Here is a 19361-nt window from a genome sequence, read left to right as displayed (position 1 = left end):
GCTGTGGAATAGAGTTTGGAAGTTCCTCAGGAAGCTAATTATGGAATTGCCATATGACTAGGCAATCCTTTTGCTAGGTATATATCCAGAAGAACTGAAAACAAGGACTTGAACAGATATTTGCACACCTGTATTCATTGCAACATTATTCACAATTGCTAAAAGATGGGAGCAATCCAAGTGTCCATCAATCCATGAATGGGTGGAAAAAATGTGGTATATACATATGATGGAATTTTTTAGCTGTAAAAAGAAATGAAGTCCTGATACATGTGTCAGCATGGATGAACCTTCAGGACATTATGTTGAGTGAAGTAAGGTAGACACAAAAGGACAAATGTATGATTTCGTTGTTATGAACTAATTATAATAGGCAAACTCATGGAGTTAAGAGTATAGAATATAGGTTACCAGGAGATAGATTGGGATTAGGAAATGGGAAGTTGATGCTACACTTGTACAGATTTCCTATACAGGCTGATAAAGGTTTGGAAATAGATGGTGGTGATGGCAGCATGTTACTGTGAGTGTAGTCGGCAGCACTGAACTGTATAGGTGAATGTGGTTAAAAGGGGAAACTTTAGGATATATGTTCCTAGAATAAAAATTCAAGGATAAAGCATAGGACTGTATGACACAGTGAACCCTATTGTAGAAGAAAGACTAGTCAATAGTACAAATATAAGAATGTTCTTTCATGAATTATAACAAATGTATGATACTAATAGAAGATAACAATAATAGGGTGGTATATGGGGAAAAATATACTTAATGTAAATTTTGGATGATATAGCTATTTCAATCTTTCATCAATTGTAACAAAGGTAAATACTGTTTTTAAAAGTACAATTTTTTTTTTTTTAAAGTACTATCGTCAATGGTAACAGATGTTCCATACCAGTGCGAGCTGTTGATGTTCAGGTTTTCCATAGGAATCCTGTATTGTATGCATAATTGTTTTGTAAACTCAAATCTCTTTCTATATATATATTTATGCAAGTATTTTGTTTTTATTCACCACCCCTTGTGGCTTGCTTGCTGTCTGCTCTCTGTGTCCATTCACTGTGTTCTTCTGTGTGTCTATTTTTTTATTTTTTAATCCCCCCCCTCCTTGTGGCTTGCTTATTGTCTGCTCTCTGTGTCCATTTGCTGTGCGCTCTTCTGTGTATTTTACTTGTCTCTCTTTTTGTTGCGTCACCTTGCTGAGTTGACTCTCCGCAGCGCTTGCAGGTCAGCAGCTCTCTGCGGCGTGCAGGCGTGCCTGCCTTCACAAAGAGGCCCTGGCATATGACCCAGGGCCTCCCATATGGTAGACAGGAGCTCAACTGATTGAGCCATAGCCGCTTCCCACAAGTATGTTTTTTAACTGTCATTTTTTAAAAAAAATTTGTATTTAGAAATTTAAAAAATATATATTTAGAATAGTGAATTCACTAAAATACCCCATTCCATGACTGGATATACTTAACATCATAATGAACAGCTCAGATCATTAGCTACACTTATATATATGGCTTATTTCAGAGTTTTAAGAGGACAGCTTAAGAACATTCACTTAATAGGAAAGCTAAAAGTAAAGATTACAGACCTAAAACTATATCACATTTTCTGTTTTTGAAATGCTATACGAGTAATTTCTTCTATACAAATAGTTTTCCTATCCTTCTCCACTTACACTCCTCCAATTTCAACCAAATTTTAATTTTTTCTAATTAGATGGCTTTCCTCCAAAACCTTAGCTGTCAAAAACCCTGAAAATGAGTAATATTGACTGAGTTAGATAATGTAACTTTTTTCCACACCAAGGTGTGTTAAAGTGTCAGTGGAGGACAGACAGTTTTCAAGTCACAGTGATTTAATTTGAGATGTTTGGGTTATTTTAGTTAATATATCTTTTTTTTCCCCAAAAGAAACAAGTCACTTATTTAACCTTTAGGAGGTGTAATAATAATTGTTATACTTTATTTCATAAATTCCATAAATACAAAGAACTGATCACAGATAGAATGTAGTAAATATGGATTGATTCTGGAATTGATGCATTCCCTTATGACTTACTGTAGAGCACTGTACAAGCATTATAAGAATGATTTAATATTTAGCCACTGTTGCTACTTGATACTCTTAGAAGTCTTCAACGAATTTATAGTGAGCAACTATATTATAAATTAGTATACACCTTCAGAAAGATTATATATACTTGTCCATTTTATTTCCAGAAGAATTACAGGCAGGGAAAATTGCTGTCCTCAAACATATTTAAAGCAGTTTGAAGAGTTGAAAAGAATCTAAAGACTTTCCTTGTGGGAAAGGCTGGGAAGGTAGCTGATCTACTGCCTGTGCTTTGTGACTTAGGGGGTCATATATAGCAGGGGTAACTAACTTGTAAGTAGATGGGCTGGTCTTTTTTATTTTTTTAAATACTAGTTTTAGAGCTCTTTTCAGACTATGCAGAAAGCTTCATCTTATTTTACTGTAGACTTAGATTCTGGGCCTAGTGACATAATCCCCTGTATGTCTTCATTTTAATCTCTGTGTGGTGCAGTGGACACCAAATTTAGAATTACTATAAAATTAATGGAAAGAGTTTCTTTTCAGAGTGAGGGTAGATGGCAAGCATTTCAAGTCGACTTCCTGGATCTAAGGAATCCAGGAAGTCAGTAGTCGTCCCATTCAATTCTTCTGAGGCACAGAAAGGGAGTTGTAGATGTAAGAAGAGATAGAAAGGCGGTATCTCTAACCTCATTAGCTTGATGGCTTTAGCTGGAATGAGTCTCCCTAAGTCTTTCTTTATGCCTGGATGTTGGTGGTGACGTTTATCCTGTATACAGGACTGAGGTTAGCAAGTCAGGACTGAGAGTCAGGAGGATATAATTGGCAAATAGATTATGTTGTGTTTAGGTGTTTTGTTTTTTTTTTTTTTTTTTACCATTGTGGAATTGAGTGTTAGCAATATATACTTGGTAAAATGGGGTATATAAAAAACATAGCATCTGATCTTAAGTAGCTTGGACTTAGTTGAGGTGACCAGGCATATTTGCAAAGTGAAACTGGAAATGTTGAATACTGTAATTCACTCTACAAAGAATCAGAATGGCATAAATTTTAAGATGCTTTATGTTTCATTAAGAAAGATGAACATTACCAATTGACTGATATGCTTTTTTATTACTTAGAATTTTTATTTATCCTTATTGAGAAAGTTCTTTTAGAGCTTGTAGCAGTGATACAGTTTATGAATTCCAAAAAAAGATATTGGATGTTTGTGAACTGGTCTGTCCTTCTGGGCGTATTAGATTGGATTCAGAGATTTCATTTTTACTTGATTAAATAATGAGTAAGGCTTTGATTGGGCCTGGCAGTAGGATGTTGAGTCCCCGCTGCCTTGGTGGGCAGGAACTCAAAGAGAAAACAACATGGCAGAAGAAAAAGTTGGGTGTTTTGAGCTGGATCCCAGGAATTAAATTACAGAGGAGAAGAACACAGGAGTAGAGACAGTTCCACAGACATGGCAGAGGCCCCGGGAAGAGAGATAAGCTGTTTGCATGATAGTCTACAGCTGACCTTGTAGAGAGACTCAAGCCTGAGCCTGGAGAGAATTGAGCCCTGGGGAGAGAGGCAAAGCCTAGAGAGCTTGATGGCCTACAGCTGATATATTGGAAGAAGCTGGGACCACGGAGCCTTAAGAGGAAGAGGAAGGCTGAACGCCAGCAGCCATCTTGCTCCAACACATGGCCGGAGACTTTGGCGAGGGAAGTAACTTATGCTTTGTGGCCTGGTAACAGTAAGCTTCTACCCCAAATAAATACCCTTTATAAAAGCCAACAGGTTTCTGATATTCTGCATTAGCACCCCTTGGCTGATTAATATAGAGCTAGACAAAGATTTTTGTCATGTTATTCTCCATTAAATAGGAAAATGTAAGTGAAACACTTTCATTATTAAAGAATTGCTACTCTTTTTCATGTTTAGAGCCTGACTCTTCTGAATTATTATTTTGACTCAGAGTTTATAATTTTCCATATATCGTCCTCTGTGTCACCAAGAATACTGGTAATACAGTATTCCTTTTTTTTTTTTTTTTTTAGCTTTTTTAAAAGATTCATGGATCACACAATATGTTACATTAAAAAATATGAGAGGTTCCCATATACCCCACTCCCCATGTCCCCCACTCCTCCCACATCAACAACTTCTTTCATTAGTGTGGTACATTCATTGCATTTGATGAGCACATTTTGGAGCATTGCTACACAGCATGGATTATAGTTTATGTTGTAGTTTATACTCCCAATCCATTCTGAGTTATGGCAGGATATATAGTATCCTGCATCTGTCCCTGCAATACCATTGAGGACAACTCCAGGACTCGAAAATGCAGTATTCCTTTAAAGAGTCCATGAAAGGATGAAAAAGTTTTTGGTGCTCTCCAGTATTGTTCCTGAGAATTTCTTTCAAACTGCGGACCCTCACCTACAAGTGATGTTTGATGCTTTTGGTGTTTGTGTGTGTCTAAACAGTGACAACATCATAATTGTCTGGCTGGTAGCAATTTTAAGAGAAATCCTGATTTCAGGAATGTTAATTTTTTAAAAATATGACTTAATTGATAATATGATATATATTAGTATAGAAAGGCAAGAAATACCTCAGGGTATTTACAAAAATAATTATCCAATGAGTAGTATTAGGAGTCTGGAAGAAGGTAAGAACTCTCAGATTCATTGGTTTGTAAAGATTTCACGTGTAAGGTGTGATTTATATATGTAAGGCTATAAAGGATTTGGATAGGCCGAAGAAAGAGGTGTTGTGTTAAGGAAGAAAACCCTAGAAGTTTTGTGAATAGAATAGTTTGTAGAGTCAAAGTATTGGTAAATAGTTGTAGGATGAGGAAAATTGGGTAATATTTGGCATTTATCCTTCATTATTGACTTTAGTGTAATTCTGTGAGTTTTCTAGGGTTGGTTGCAAAAGCCAAAGTTAAATAATTTTGTGTAAATTCCTACTTAGTGAATATAACAGTGAGCCTATTACGTCATGAGATAGTTGCTAGAAATCTTGTAATCATCCTAAACACTTTTCCTAGTGCCCAGTCACAATTTCTGCCAATTTTTTGCTGCTTATATATTTTTGGAAGCTATTCCTCCTTCATCCCTCATATAGTAACTAGTTTCATGCTCTGGTTTATTACCTGGATTGCTGTATCAGTTTCCTAACTGGTATCCCTGTCCCCGGGCCCTTTTCCAATCCATTCTCTACACAGCACCAAGGGCATTGACTATAACAGTAGCTTTCAAACTTTGTGAACCAAAGTAAGAAATATGCTTTATATTCTAATTGTATATATGTGTGAATAAGTAAAACAAAAGCTTCAGGGAAGCAGATTTGGATCAATGGATAGAGCATTGTCCTACCACATGGGAGGTCCAAGGTTCAAACCCAGGGCCTCCTGACCTGTGTGATGAGCTGGCCCATGTGCAGTGCTGATGCACACAAAGAATGCCATGCCACGCAGGGGTGTTCCCCGTGCACGCAAGTAGTGCAAAGGAGAGCCACCCAGCGTAAAAAAAGTGCAGCCTGCCCAGAAGTGGCACCGCACACACGGAGAGCTGGTGCAGCAAGGGACACAACAAAAAGAGACAGATCCCTGGTGCCGCTGACAAGAATACAAGCAGACACAGAAGAACACACAGTGAATGGACACAGAGAGCATACAACTGGGGAGGGGGCAGGAAAGGGAGAGAAATAAACCTTAAAAAATAAGTTTCATAGAGAAATCCTTACAATTATTTATTTTTTTTAAATCTACCAAGTTGGTGAACACTTACCCAGACACTAATATGACCATGTTATTCCTGTTTAAAACTTTTTGATGAAAGGGGAAATGGCTGTGGCTCAATCAGTTGGGCCCCCGTTTACCATATAGGAGGCCCTAGGTTTGCATCCTGGGACCACCTTGTGAAAGCAGGCTCGACCACAAGTGCTGCAGAGAGCTCACTCAGCAAGGTAACACAGCAAAAGGGAGATAAGTAAAAACACCAAAGAGCATGCAGCAAATGGATACAGAAAGCAGACAACAAGCAAGCGGCAAAGGGGGGGTGGGAGGATAAATAAATACAAACACAGAAGAACACAGTGAATGGGTACAGAGAGCAGACAGCAAGCAAGCCAAAAGGGGGGGGCGGGGGGGGGGTGATTAAAAAAATTTTTTTTAACTCTTTGATGGCTTCTTACTGTCTTCATGATAAAGTTGAAGTTCCCTAACACGAGTATCTTATATTCATGACCTGACCCCTATCTAGTTCTCCTGTCTTAATTATTTGCATGGTCTACTCACTGCACTCATTTCACTAATAAATTAGAATGTTTTACAGTTCTTTGTACTGTGTCTTTGTTTATGCTGTCTTCTCTTTTAAATCCTCTTCTACCACCATCTGCTTCTCCAGCATTTTTCTATTTAACTCTTACTCATTCTTAAGATTCACCTGAGGCAACCAGGAAGGCTTCCTTCACACTCCTTCCCCCTGTGGCCTGGCTGGTCAGGCGGGTCTCCATAGTATAACGTGACTATTTCTATTATCTCACCTGCTTAGTATTACCTGTTTGTATCTTATTCTCCCACCAGACAGTGAATATTTGAGAAGGCAGGGATTGTCTCCCATCAAACGTATCCCAAAGTTTGGCATGTAGCATGTTGTCTTTGCTTGGATGAATGAAAAAAAGTGCTAATAGGATTCTTATATTTGGAAGGAAGATTGAGCTGGTATCCCTTATGACCTTTAACTTATTATTTTTTAATTAGAGTAGTTGTAGTTTTACAGAAATACCCTATAGAAAGTACATTTTGCATTTGTATAGTACCTTTGTTAAAATTCATGAAACATTCTTTAACTTAGATTTTTGTGATTATATTTATAGGTGCATATTTTTCAGGTTTTAGTATAATCATAACTTGGCAACTTATGGACTGAAGTATAAATTTCATGATTTAAGAACAGAGCCTTTCTACTTTCTACTTGGTGTAGTCTCTCAAGATTTCGGTAATTAGCAGTTCACTGTGGCAACAGTCTGTACTTTCATTATACTTAATACTACACCAGGGTTTTCAGTATGTTAAAGGACAATGACATAAATATAGGATTTGACTTACAATTTTTAGATGTCAAATTAGTAGTAAGTTGGTAAATGATATAGAAGTTTGGTAGAACCAGTTTGGCCTGAGTAACTCTCATAAGCCAGGACCTGAAATTCTATCATCTGAGTAGCACCATCCAATGGAAATCGAATCATCTCCAAAATTAAGGGGCTATGCCTCTGTGCCACCCTTTGAAGCCTGAAGACTACATTTCTCTGATTCCTAAGCCACTTCTGGTCAGACTGCTGATGGGATATATTAAGCCAGATTAGAGGTGGAAGGAAGGTAGCCATTCTTGTTTTTGTCAGTGGCAGCAGCAGCAGTGAGAGTACAGGTCTCTGCTTAGCAGCAGAGTTAGCACTGATAGCTCCAATAGCTTTAGTTGGAATCCAGGCTCATGATATCTGAATAACTACCTTCCTGCTTCTCTTCTAGCTTCTTTTAGCCAACAAGTTTGTAACCATTTCCCTGTATTATATCTCTCTGTTTTGAAATAGCTAGAATAATTTATATTTTCTTAATATACACAGTAAAGAAATTGAGGGTCTGATAGGTTAAATGACTTGCTCATGGACATATAGTAATGGTCTTGAGTGACTACCATATTTTTGTTACTGTTGATAAGTAAATCTAGACACTATTGAAAGTCTTCACAGTGTGGTGACAGTCCATCTTTTTAGTGTCCTTTTTAAAAAAGAAGAGGTGGAAAACAGCAGAATGGAATGGACTCTTAAACAATAAAAGAACATTTATCATTTGTTCTTTGAAAGTATTATTTGGTTTTAATTTCATAGTCTAGCAAACACAACAGTTAAAATGGTATATGTATATATAGTATAGTTTAAAAATTCCATTTTATAATTTTCCTATTCCAAGTTGGAATAATGCATTTAATAGTTTTGGGGGTGGAAGAGTGTTATGTTTAATTGGAGTTGTCAGATATGAGTCCCACAGAAATTTAAAAATTTTCTGAATTAAAAGACACCTGGTTTTTAGCTCTTAGAAACCATTGTCTTTCAATTTCTAATAATTATTAAAGTTATTGTATTTTGAAATTAGAATTGCTAATGCCTTGATCTTTGAAATGGATTCTTAGGTCCTACTTTAAAATTTTTCTTTAAAAAACGTGGTGCTAGATATTAACCTTTTACACAGTTCTGAGTACTGTTAACAATATCTGGAAAGTATTTTGAGAGATCAGTGGAAAGCTAAATATTCTACTAAAGTTAACATGAGTCAGCAAATAAAATTAGATTTTTCAAATTAAAACAAAAAAGAAGAGGTTTTTTTTTTTTTTTTTTTTTTAAGATTTCTTTCTTTATTTTTCCCCCTTCCCCGTCCTCCTGCCCTGCTGTTTTTCTGTGTGTGTCCATTCGTTCTGTGATCTTCTGTATCTCTCTTTTTGTCTTCTCATTTTTTCTCCTCTAGGATTCACCGGGATTCGATCCTGGAGACCCCTGATGTGGAGAGAGGTTCCCTGTCAATTGTACCACCTCAGTTCCTGGTCTCTGCTGTGCTTCACCTTGACTCTCCCCTTGTCTCTATTTTGATGTGTCATCATCTTGCTGCGTGACTCACTTGCACAGCACTGGCTCACCGCGCGGGCACTCTCGCGGGCACTGGCTCACCAGTCACTCATCGCGGGCACTCACATGGGCACTGGCTCACCGCGCGGGCATGCTTTCTATTCTTTTTTACCAGGAGGCCTCAGGGATCGAACCCAGGTCCTCCCATATGGTAGGCGGAAGCTCTATCACTTGAGCCACATCCGCTTCCCAAGAGGTGGTTTTAAGAGGTGTTATTTAAGAGTTGCCATTCAGATATGTGAATGTTCAGTTTTCAGATTATTAAGAGTTTTTTTTGTTGTAGATTTAAAAGATAAATGATATCTTGCAGTTTTATGATCATTTATCACCTATACTGTAGCTGTAGAACATAGAATATTGGCATTTGACCCTACAATGTATTCTGGAATTTGTCTTTGCTTAAAATTTTAATCATTTATGTTCTCTAGAAGAATAAGATTTTAACAGTTGCCTTGTGCTAATGGTTTGGGTGGACTTCTATATTATGGGATTTTTTAAATCAATAAAATATGTAATATTGTTGATCTAAGTCAATAACTGTAAGTCTATCATGGATGACTGACTTTTTTTTCCCATGTATATATTCAGAATTTAATGACTGACTAATTTTTTGGGGTGTTCAGAAATAGATCAGATAATTGAAATCTGATTGAGCCTTATTAAAGTGTCATTGTAAAAAAATTTATCTTAGAGTTTACAACATAGAAGAATCTTTAGTTTTATTTACAGCTAGTAATAATGTCTTAAATCTAAAGATGCCCAGTTTTGAATAAAATTAAGCCTTTCTAAAAAGGCTATAATTTTAAAACTTGAAAATCAGCAACTTAAAACAATTTTTTCCCCTGTTTTTCCTTCTAAAGCTCTTTCACCATGCCTGGGTCACTTCCTTTGAATGCAGAAGCCTGCTGGCCAAAAGATGTGGGAATTGTTGCCCTTGAGATCTATTTTCCTTCTCAATACGTTGATCAAGCGGAGTTGGAAAAATATGATGGTGTAGATGCTGGAAAATATACCATTGGCTTGGGCCAGGCCAAGATGGGCTTCTGCACAGATAGAGAAGATATCAATTCTCTCTGCTTGACTGTGGTTCAAAATCTTATGGAGAGAAATAGTCTTTCTTATGATTGCATTGGGCGACTCGAAGTTGGAACAGAGACAATCATCGACAAATCAAAGTCAGTGAAGACTAATTTGATGCAGCTATTTGAGGAGTCTGGGAATACAGATATCGAAGGAATAGATACAACTAATGCATGCTATGGAGGCACAGCAGCTGTCTTCAATGCTGTTAACTGGATTGAGTCCAGCTCTTGGGATGGTATGTTACATGCCTCTTATTCCAAGAAAACTCTCCTTATAATAGGCCTAATTACCTTTTACTTATTTACCTCTTTAAGTAATTACCTAATTACCTTTTACATATTTCCTATGGTTGTTATGGTTTTTTCAATATATATAGAAAGAAAGCTATGACTTTCAACTTCTATGAATTATGATTTGGTTTTTCTATAGGAAAAAATGATCAATTAAAAATTTAATCAGAATATTCTTTCCCAAAGATGGGAAAACATCTTCTGGAGAAGACTATGACAGACTTCAGTTTATATGTACAATTTTTTAAAAATTTGATCACTTTCTTGTGCGCTAACAAAAAATATTTTGCAGGACGGTATGCCCTGGTAGTTGCAGGAGATATTGCTGTATATGCCACAGGAAATGCTAGACCAACAGGTGGAGCTGGAGCTGTTGCTCTGCTAATTGGGCCAAATGCTCCCTTAATTTTTGACCGAGGTAAGTGGGAAGCCATTTTTGTTTTAGCATAATAAAAGCTAGTACTTACTGAATATTTAATAATTGCAGGTACAACCTGCTAAGTGCTTTCTATATGTTATTTTATTTAATCTTCATAGCAATTGTGTGAAGTAGGTGATGCCATCTTCATTTTACAGAGAAGTAAAATGATTATTAAGGAACTTGCCCATAGTTATACAGGCAGTAGTAGGTTTGAGTGGTTTTCAGTTCAGTAGAACAATTGTGTTCTCCCAGTTAGGTTTATGAAACTTGTATGAAGATATTGTCTGCAAAAGGAATCTCAGACCTGTCATGGTAGGTACTGTTACGTTTTAATTGCATATTGGTTCCACCTCATGTCGTCTATCCTGCAAGTGGTGAGAGTTTACTGGATAGTAAAAGAAAGTCCCCAGACAATGTAATATGTTTGCTAATATACAAATATCAAGAAGCAGAAATACATAGACATCTTCCTTTTCGCTTCTAACAGGGCTTCGTGGGACACATATGCAGCATGCCTATGACTTTTACAAGCCTGATATGCTCTCTGAATATCCTATAGTAGATGGAAAACTCTCCATACAGTGCTACCTCAGTGCATTAGACCGCTGCTATTCTGTCTACCGCAAAAAGATCCATGCCCAGTGGCAGAAAGGTATGTTTTTATCAATTTTCCTTGGTTTTGGTATCTATTGAGGGCAGTTAAAGGTCCTGGGAATCTTTAGTGAGTATATTAATTAGCCAAAGGGGTGCTGATGCAAAGTACCAGAAATCTGTTGACTTTTTAAAAGGCATTTATTTGGGGTAAAAAAAGGCCTAAAGAGTCCTGCTCACGATTGATTTTTCACCGAAAGTCAGTTGCCATGTGTTGAAGGAGGATGGTTGCCAATCTCTGCGAGGGTTTAGCCTTCCTCTTCCTCTTCCTCTTCCTTTTCCTCTTAAGGCTCTGTGGTCCCAGCTTCTTCTCATCTCAGCTGTAGGCTGGAGGGCTTGTTTCTTTCTAGGCCTTCTCAACTGCTCAGGGCTCTGGTCTCTTCAGCTGCAAACTATCAGGCGAGTGGCTTAGCTTTCCCCAGGGCTCCAGCGTCAAAACTAAGTTCTCTCCCCTGCTGTGTCTTCTATGTGTTCTCCTTGAGTGAGTGTCAGTGTATATAATCCACCAAGGGGGCAGAGATTCAACCATGAGTCACCCTAATGACCTGGTTGAATCAGAGCCCTAATCTTAATTTAAATCACGTAAACGTAAAACCATTGAATTTAATACAATCAAAGGGTATCACGCCCAGAGCAACAGTCTAGTTTACAAACATAATCCTTATCTTTTTTGGGGTTTGTAAATAATCTCAAACTGCCACACTGAGTAACTACTTTGAGAGCACCCTTCATTAATGTCCTTTAACAATTTCTTCCTCACTCACCAAACAGCATTTCCCAAAGTTTCTGGGACTGTATAAGCTTTGGAAATGAGCTAAGCTTTGGAAATGAAGTGTATCTCTGCAAAAATACTTAGTTTGATTTAATCCTAGTAAGAAAATCAAAATGGGGAAGAAGAAAGTAACTAAATTTTGTTCATCTTTTGAGAGAGGTATTTTAATAAGGTTTTAGTTTGCAACTGTGATCCAGAGAAAACTATAATGAAAATAAATTAGAAATCCATCTCCCTTCTCCTGTAGTTTGTTTGACCTTGAGCTGTGAATTTGTATTTGCTTTTATAGGGTCTTCATTTATAACTGTCTTTACCCAGAAAAAGTTCTTGAAGTACTGCAAAGGACAGCATTTAAATTAATGCTGTTCTAACACAGAATATCAAGTAAAGAATATTTTTTCTGTATCCACAGTTTGCTTTATAGATGTTGTAAGAGGGTTAAACATAATATTCAGTAACAAATATTAAGGAACTTAGTGGCTCTGGGTAAGAAGCATTTTTGTAGTATGTAACTGTACGACTATTAAACAGTATGTATTTAACAATAGGTATTTAACAGTATGTATTTAATAGTGAAACTTTTTTTAACAGGACCCAGAGTAAGAAGTTTACTTAATGTTGTATGTATGTGCTAAATTGAAACGAAAGTGGCATGAAATTACTTATCTATACGCCGAGTTATGCAATTTAATATTTTCTACTCTATCCTAATTTCATTTTAAAAAATATTCTTTCATTAAAAAAAAACAACAACTGGTCTTGACCCACTAAATTCATTACATAACCCACTAATGGGTTAATTTTGAAAAACACTGATGTATATTGTTCCCTCTCTGCATGTCTTTTTTGCTGTGCATTTTAAAACAGGGATAGATTTCATTATATAGAGTATTTTGGGTTGCTTTCTCATTTTTATGTGCTGTTTAAAGTTTTATAAAATATCCTAACTCTTCTAAAATCAAACTTTGAGAGTTTAGTGGCTTATATAAATTTCATAATTTTCCTTGATATCTCTTTCAGAGGGAAATGATAAAGATTTTACCTTGAATGATTTTGGCTTCGTGATCTTTCACTCACCATATTGTAAACTGGTTCAGAAATCTCTAGCTCGGATGTTGCTGAATGACTTCCTTAATGACCAGAACAGAGATAAAAATAGTATCTATAATGGCCTGGAAGCCTTTGGGTAAGAGGAGCTATTCCCCCTGGCCCCCCCCCCTTTATATTAGAGCATTTATATTTGTTAAACTATTGTTTGCACAGATCTAAAATAGTGTCAAAAGTATCTTAGACGTCATCTAGTTTAACCTATTTAACATATTTTAACTTCTCATCAGAGAAGAAATGGTCTCAGAGAGGTGGTAATTCTTTAGTAATTTTTACTCACATTTTCTAATTCACTTCTTTTAGCTCCATTTTCACTGTACCCACCGTCAGGTAACTCTACTAGTGCCTCATAACTCTTCTTTCCTCTCTCTACGCACTCTATCTCATATCCATCTACTACAATGCCATTGTAAAGGCTGTATTCATACTCCTGAGATTTTTCTCACTTTTAAGGCTCCCTAGAATGCCGTGCTTCTTCCTTCATCTGATAAAATATAAAATTCTGTGCAACTTGGCTCCTGTACATCATGACTTTTCTAACTCAATAAACATTATTATGGATTTGAAATAGTATTTATTCTGTTTGTGACAATAAAGATTCAGTGGGTTTACTAAACCATTAGAATTAAATTGTCTTAACCCGATCATAAAAAATCTTGAGAAAAGGTACCATATTTATACAACTGTTGTTATCCTCCATAGCAATTAGTATGCTGCTAATTTGATTTTTGTTTTAGGATGTACCAGGGATTGAATCCAGGGTCTCATACATGGGAAGCAGGTGCTCAACCACTGAGCTACATCCACTCCCCAAAAAGAGTTGGGTTTTTCATTGTTGTTGTTGTTATTTTGAGGTACTGGGGCCTGGGGATTGAACCTAGGACTTCACATGTGGGGAGCTGGTGCTCAACCACTGAACCATATTGGCTTCCATGAGTTGGTTTTATTGTTTGTTTTGCTTGTTGTTGGTTTTTGTTTTTTGAGAGAGGCACTGATAACCGAACCTGGGACCTCCTATGTGGGAGGTTGGCACTCAACCACTTGAGCCACATCTGCTCTCAAAAGTTGTTGTTTTTTTGTTTGTTTATTTTTAGGAGGTATTGGGAATCGAACCCTGGACCTCATACATGGGAAGCAGGCACTCAACCAGTGATCTCCATCTGTTCCCCAACTAATTAGATTTTAACAAATGGAGAAATCGAATTGTACCCATTTACAGATTTGAATATTAATTAGGCACATTATCTAATAATAAAATGTGGTCTTTGATTATTGAAATTGCCTTTTTTATAAATTTTTCAGGGATGTTAAATTAGAAGATACCTACTTTGATAGAGATGTAGAAAAAGCATTTATGAAGGCTAGTTCTGACCTCTTTAATCAAAAAACAAAGGCATCATTGCTTGTATCGAATCAAAATGGAAATATGTATACATCTTCAGTTTATGGTTCCCTTGCTTCTGTTCTAGCACAGTAAGTATAAATTTCATCTATTTAACTCCCCTTAATTGGGAGGTATTAGATTTCTAAGGCCAAATCTGGGATATCAGGCCTATTGATTGGTTACAGGATGATAAATATTTTTAAAAAGATTTATTTATTTATTCCCCTGCCCCCTGTTTGTGCTCTCTGTGTTTGCCCATCTTCTTTTAGGAGACACTGGGAACCAAATCTGGGACCTCCCATGTGGGAGGTGGGCACCCAACTACTTGAGCCATGATCACTCCCTACAGTATGATATTTTATTTACAGGCTCTGTAGTCTGTTATTTTCCATAGACTTAAAGGAGATAAGACTGAGAATTTTTCCAGAATTCTTCATAATTTCATATTGGCTTCTCTTTTCATCATTTCATTATTTTTTACCTACTTTTGACAAATTGATTTATTTTATGGTGTAATAACTTTTTCATAAGCCCCATCATTCCCAAAGAGATGGGAACTCTTGTTTTCAGTCTGATTACTGTAATGTTAAAATTTTAATTTAGATCCCTGAGGCTAAGTATGAAATTTGATTCCTACTTATTGGCTTCTTACACATTGTGGTTTGAGTTGATTCAGCTTCCTTAATAGCTTTTTCCCTGCTGCTAGGTACTCACCTCAGCAGTTGGCAGGGAAGAGGATTGGAGTGTTCTCTTATGGTTCTGGTTTGGCTGCCACCCTGTATTCCCTTAAAGTTACACAAGATGCTACACCAGGTGAGTGCCAAGTTTTTATCAACCGTGTATTGAGAGCCTACTGTAGTAAGATCTATTCAATAGGCTTCTCAAGTGAGCTCTTGAATCTGTCCCATAGATCATTACATTTTTATCTTTATTACTTTCAATATGGCCATATTTTTACTCTACCCTAAAAACATGCAAGATTATGTTTTAATTAGAATAGCTTCATTCCTTCTAAGTCACAGAAAAAATCACCAGCTTTCCAATTTTTTTTTTTTTTTAATAGCGTTAGTGGGTAGACTTCCTTCTGTGGCAAGTAACTTTAGTTTATAAGGAAACATTTGTGCCTTCGGAGCAGAAAAGCCCAAGAACATGGAAAAAAAATGATTAATTAAAATTGTATCTTGATCATGCAATGGCTATAGAGAAGTTAATTTGTAAGCTTCAAATCCCAACTATTTCCTAAGCTGTCTACTGGTGATATTGGAACAAATGTATAGTCTGAGGTCTTAGGAAATTGTTAAATAGAATCTATCTCAGCTGTTAAATAAACAATAGCTAGTAGTTCTGAAAGAAATGAAAAAAAATTTCTTTTCCCAGTTTGGCAACTTTATTTAGGCTTCATTTGGGCATGCCTATATTTAATCTTTTATTGTTGGAATTATTTATTGTTTTAGGATCTGCTCTTGATAAAATAACGGCAAGTTTGTGTGATCTTAAATCAAGGCTTGACTCAAGAACCTGTGTGGCACCAGATATCTTTGCTGAAAATATGAAGCTCAGAGAGGACACTCATCACTTGGGTAAAAAATCAAATTGTATTTAAGGACATAAATACATGCCCAGAAGCCTCTTGGATGGCTATAATATTAAACATGCTACAAACAAGAGATATCTTGGCTTTATTCAGTATTAATCTGATGTTGGTGAAAATTGTAGGGAAATATGCAGCTTCTTATCTTTTATTACTGATAAGTTGATATCATAACTAATTTTTCATATTCTTTGCCTTTCCTTTAGTCAAGTATATTCCCCAGGGTTCAGTAGATTCACTCTTTGAAGGAACATGGTACCTGGTTAGAGTGGATGAAAAGCACAGAAGAACTTATGCTCGGCGCCCCTCTCCAAATGATGACACTTTGGATGAAGGAGTAGGACTTGTGCATTCAGACACAGCAACTGAGGTGAAATAAAACTCTTTGTGTGGTTTTGTGCTTTGGCAGGGTAAGCATTTCCATTTCCACATCTCAAGGCTTAGAGCACTTGAGATTTAGCAACTTAAATGTCAGTAGAGCAGAGTAATTTAGAAAAGGGCTCTGGAATTGGATCCCAGCTCTGCTGCTTTCCAATTGTATAAATTCTTTGGACTTAAATTATTAATACTTTAAAAGTACACAGTAAATACTTGGTTTTATTAATACCATAATTTAAAGGAAGACTGGTCTAGAGAGAAAGCTTATGTGTGGTCTGTGTGTTGGTGAGAGATGGAGTGGGGGTAGGATGTTGCCCCTCACATCTCTTCTCTTAGACCATTGTCAAATCTATCTCTAAATTATCAAGAAGTAATAATAATAGCTATGGCTTGAATTCCAATTATATAATAAGCATTTTGTTTGCATTTTCTTAAATAATCCTTACAATACCCTCCTTGAGGTAAATGATATTATCATTAAGTGACTTGCCCAATATCATTACTAATTAGTGGTAAAGCCAGGCTTCAAACCAAGGACTTTATAATCTGGAGGTTATTTCTTTTATCTGCTCATCACAGCTTTAGTCAATGCATAGTTTTGCTTCTTGCTGTTATACAAATTAGGTTGCAAGTCAAACCACCAGTCTTTGAGCTGTGAAGCAAGATATAACAAGAAAAATACCATGTGTGGCCTTCCTCACTCTCTATATGGATGATTGTATAATAAATTTACCATAAGGAGAAGAATGGATGCATTCCTCCATGGAAAATTATTCTATGTAGTTAATATAAACTTCTCTAAAATTGTCCTTTATCAGTTTTTCTGTAGGAATTTTAATAGAACCATGACTCTTTTTTTAAAGAAGCCAACAACATTTTTTCTTTCATTTTAGCATATTCCAAGTCCAGCTAAGAAAGTGCCAAGACTCCCTGCAACGGCAGCTGAACATGAAGCAGCTGTCATTAGCAATGGGGAGCATTAAGATGCTTCTGTGAGGTGTAAAGACTTCGGTGTAGGTTGGGGTGGGTGGTGATATGGGTAAGGTTGGGGAAACGGGATGTCTTGGGACAGTTTTAAAGGATTACATGTTGCCTAAATTTTTATGTGACTGACATAGAGCCTGGAAGATTATCGTGTTCTTTGGAAAGTCTTTTTTGCTCAGTTTGCTAACATGCTTCCTATTGTGGTTTAGCTAATGCTAAATGTACTTGAATGATGTTAAGGGCTCTGTAAAACTTTATACCTCTCCAGCTATTTGTATGCATGAAGTTTAATATTTAAATGTGGTTTAAGGAATCGTGTGCTTCTGGCAAAAGAAAACAGAGGTACCAGTCTCCAATTTTAATTTTTTTAAATGAGTAAAAATTTTGTAGTGCTTTGAAAAACAAACAAAATTGCTGAAAATACCTGTGGTTTTTGAAAAAAGTTCCTAGCTTGGGGAATGTGATGTGCGTAAATCCTGTTTGAAAATGGCAAGACCAAACGTGCTCTTTTTTCTAAAATTTGTAAATCTTGAAGGAGGAGAAAAGAGGATAGTAACACGTTCTAGAAATTTGAATGCTGATTTAAATCCAACCCAGCAGTAACTCCCAAGTTATTTAATGAATTCTATGAGTAGAGTTGCTAGCATTGAATAGTGTTCTGTTGTAGAAAACACGGTACATTTGGGAGTTGGGACATAGTTCTAGAACTGCTCCTGAATCAGTTCTAGGTGGCCTTGGATGAACAACATTGAGATATTGTTAGGATTCTGTATGAGAAAGTTTGTTGTCGCTACCTTCTTAGCACTTATCTTGAAGGATAAATGAAACCTTTTTCCTGGCTGCTTTTTTTATTTAAAGCAAAAAGGTAGGATAGGGGCAGGGCGTTATTTGGTTACTTTTGATGCTTCAGTGTTATAAATTCAACTTAAAGACTGACAACCTTAATTCATGGTGTAAGTGTTCTTTTCTCTTCTTTTTCTTTTTGATATCTATTCAATGAAAATAAGGTACAACCTAAGTCTTTATATGTTTGGCCTTGCCAAAAAGAATATTACAATTCAGGGTCTGGAAGTAGAACATATAAAGCATTCTGTCAGACTTTCACCTTAAAACAGCAAGCAAAAAACCCTCACATGGGGTGAATAAAACTAGTTAGGCGGGTCTGTAGATCTTTTTTGGTGCTGAACTATGACACGAGCCTTATAGATTGTAAAATAGAGGTAGTTGGAACTAATGTACAGAACTAAACTTTTTAAACTTGTTAAATTCTGTGAAGTTTCAGTTATCTAAAATATACTTACACAAATATGAAATGTAATGTTTCAGATTGCAAGGTAATATGTAATGTAGTGTTTGTAAAATACCCTTGTCTAATATTAACTAGTAGTATTTTGATTTGTATAGTCATAATTTGTTAAAATGACTTCATTTTAACATCCACTGATTAATAATGTAAGTTCAGATTTAAAGATTGGTGGGAAAATGGTGCATGTAATACTTTTGCAAGTATTGGGAGTTTTGAAAAAAATGTTTTGGAAAAAAAAAAACGTAACTTTTGGATGTCAGGAAATGGGTTTTCTCAAAGTCCATTGCCGGCAATGTGCAGCCCTAGTCGTACTGGCACAGAACATTAACTGAACACTTGATTAACAGTGAGGTGAATAACCTTGAAATAAAGTTTTGGAGAAATATTTCAGGTATGTGAGTAGTCTTTTCTTCCTCTGAATTAACAATGTAGGTAAGAAATGAGCTAATATGGTATTTTAAAATAGGGCATTGATTTTATTTCATTCACCCATACATCATCTAACAAACATTTGAAAACTTGATATTAATGAAATACTCGGCTTAAGCCAGAAATTTTTAAAAATGTGTAAGATATGAGGTCTTGCCTTCAAGAATTTATTTGTCCAGTGTAGAGGAATTTTTACAGATAATTTCTTATTATTATACTTCAAACATTAATTCTCAAAGGGGGT

At 36.2% G+C, this 19361-nt stretch overlaps 1 protein-coding gene across 10 annotated transcripts in view; it reads left to right on the top strand.

Annotated features, from left to right (window-relative positions):
* HMGCS1 (3-hydroxy-3-methylglutaryl-CoA synthase 1) overlaps positions 1-19073 on the top strand; it is a 70082-nt gene extending 51009 nt beyond the window's left edge. For 9 of the 10 annotated variants that reach the window (XM_058308610.2, XM_058308614.2, XM_058308629.2 and 6 more), the window contains 9 exons: positions 9582-10039; positions 10387-10512; positions 11003-11167; positions 12959-13124; positions 14348-14518; positions 15136-15242; positions 15884-16009; positions 16227-16390; positions 17292-19073. In XM_058308610.2, coding sequence (XP_058164593.1) covers positions 9582-10039; positions 10387-10512; positions 11003-11167; positions 12959-13124; positions 14348-14518; positions 15136-15242; positions 15884-16009; positions 16227-16390; positions 17292-17381 — 1573 coding nt within the window. In that variant the 3' untranslated portion in view covers positions 17382-19073. Of the gene's footprint in view, positions 1-8563; positions 10040-10386; positions 10513-11002; positions 11168-12958; positions 13125-14347; positions 14519-15135; positions 15243-15883; positions 16010-16226; positions 16391-17291 lie in introns of all 10 variants that reach the window. The other variant, XM_071208014.1, reaches the window with a different exon arrangement.
* Positions 19074-19361: the final 288 nt, after the last annotated feature.

The sequence above is a fragment of the Dasypus novemcinctus genome, chromosome 2 (genome assembly GCF_030445035.2).
Source record: "Dasypus novemcinctus isolate mDasNov1 chromosome 2, mDasNov1.1.hap2, whole genome shotgun sequence".
NCBI classification, from domain to species: Eukaryota; Metazoa; Chordata; class Mammalia; order Cingulata; family Dasypodidae; genus Dasypus; species Dasypus novemcinctus.
The sequence above is the reverse complement of the archived record's forward strand: the minus strand, read 5'-3'. Positions and strand labels throughout refer to the sequence as shown.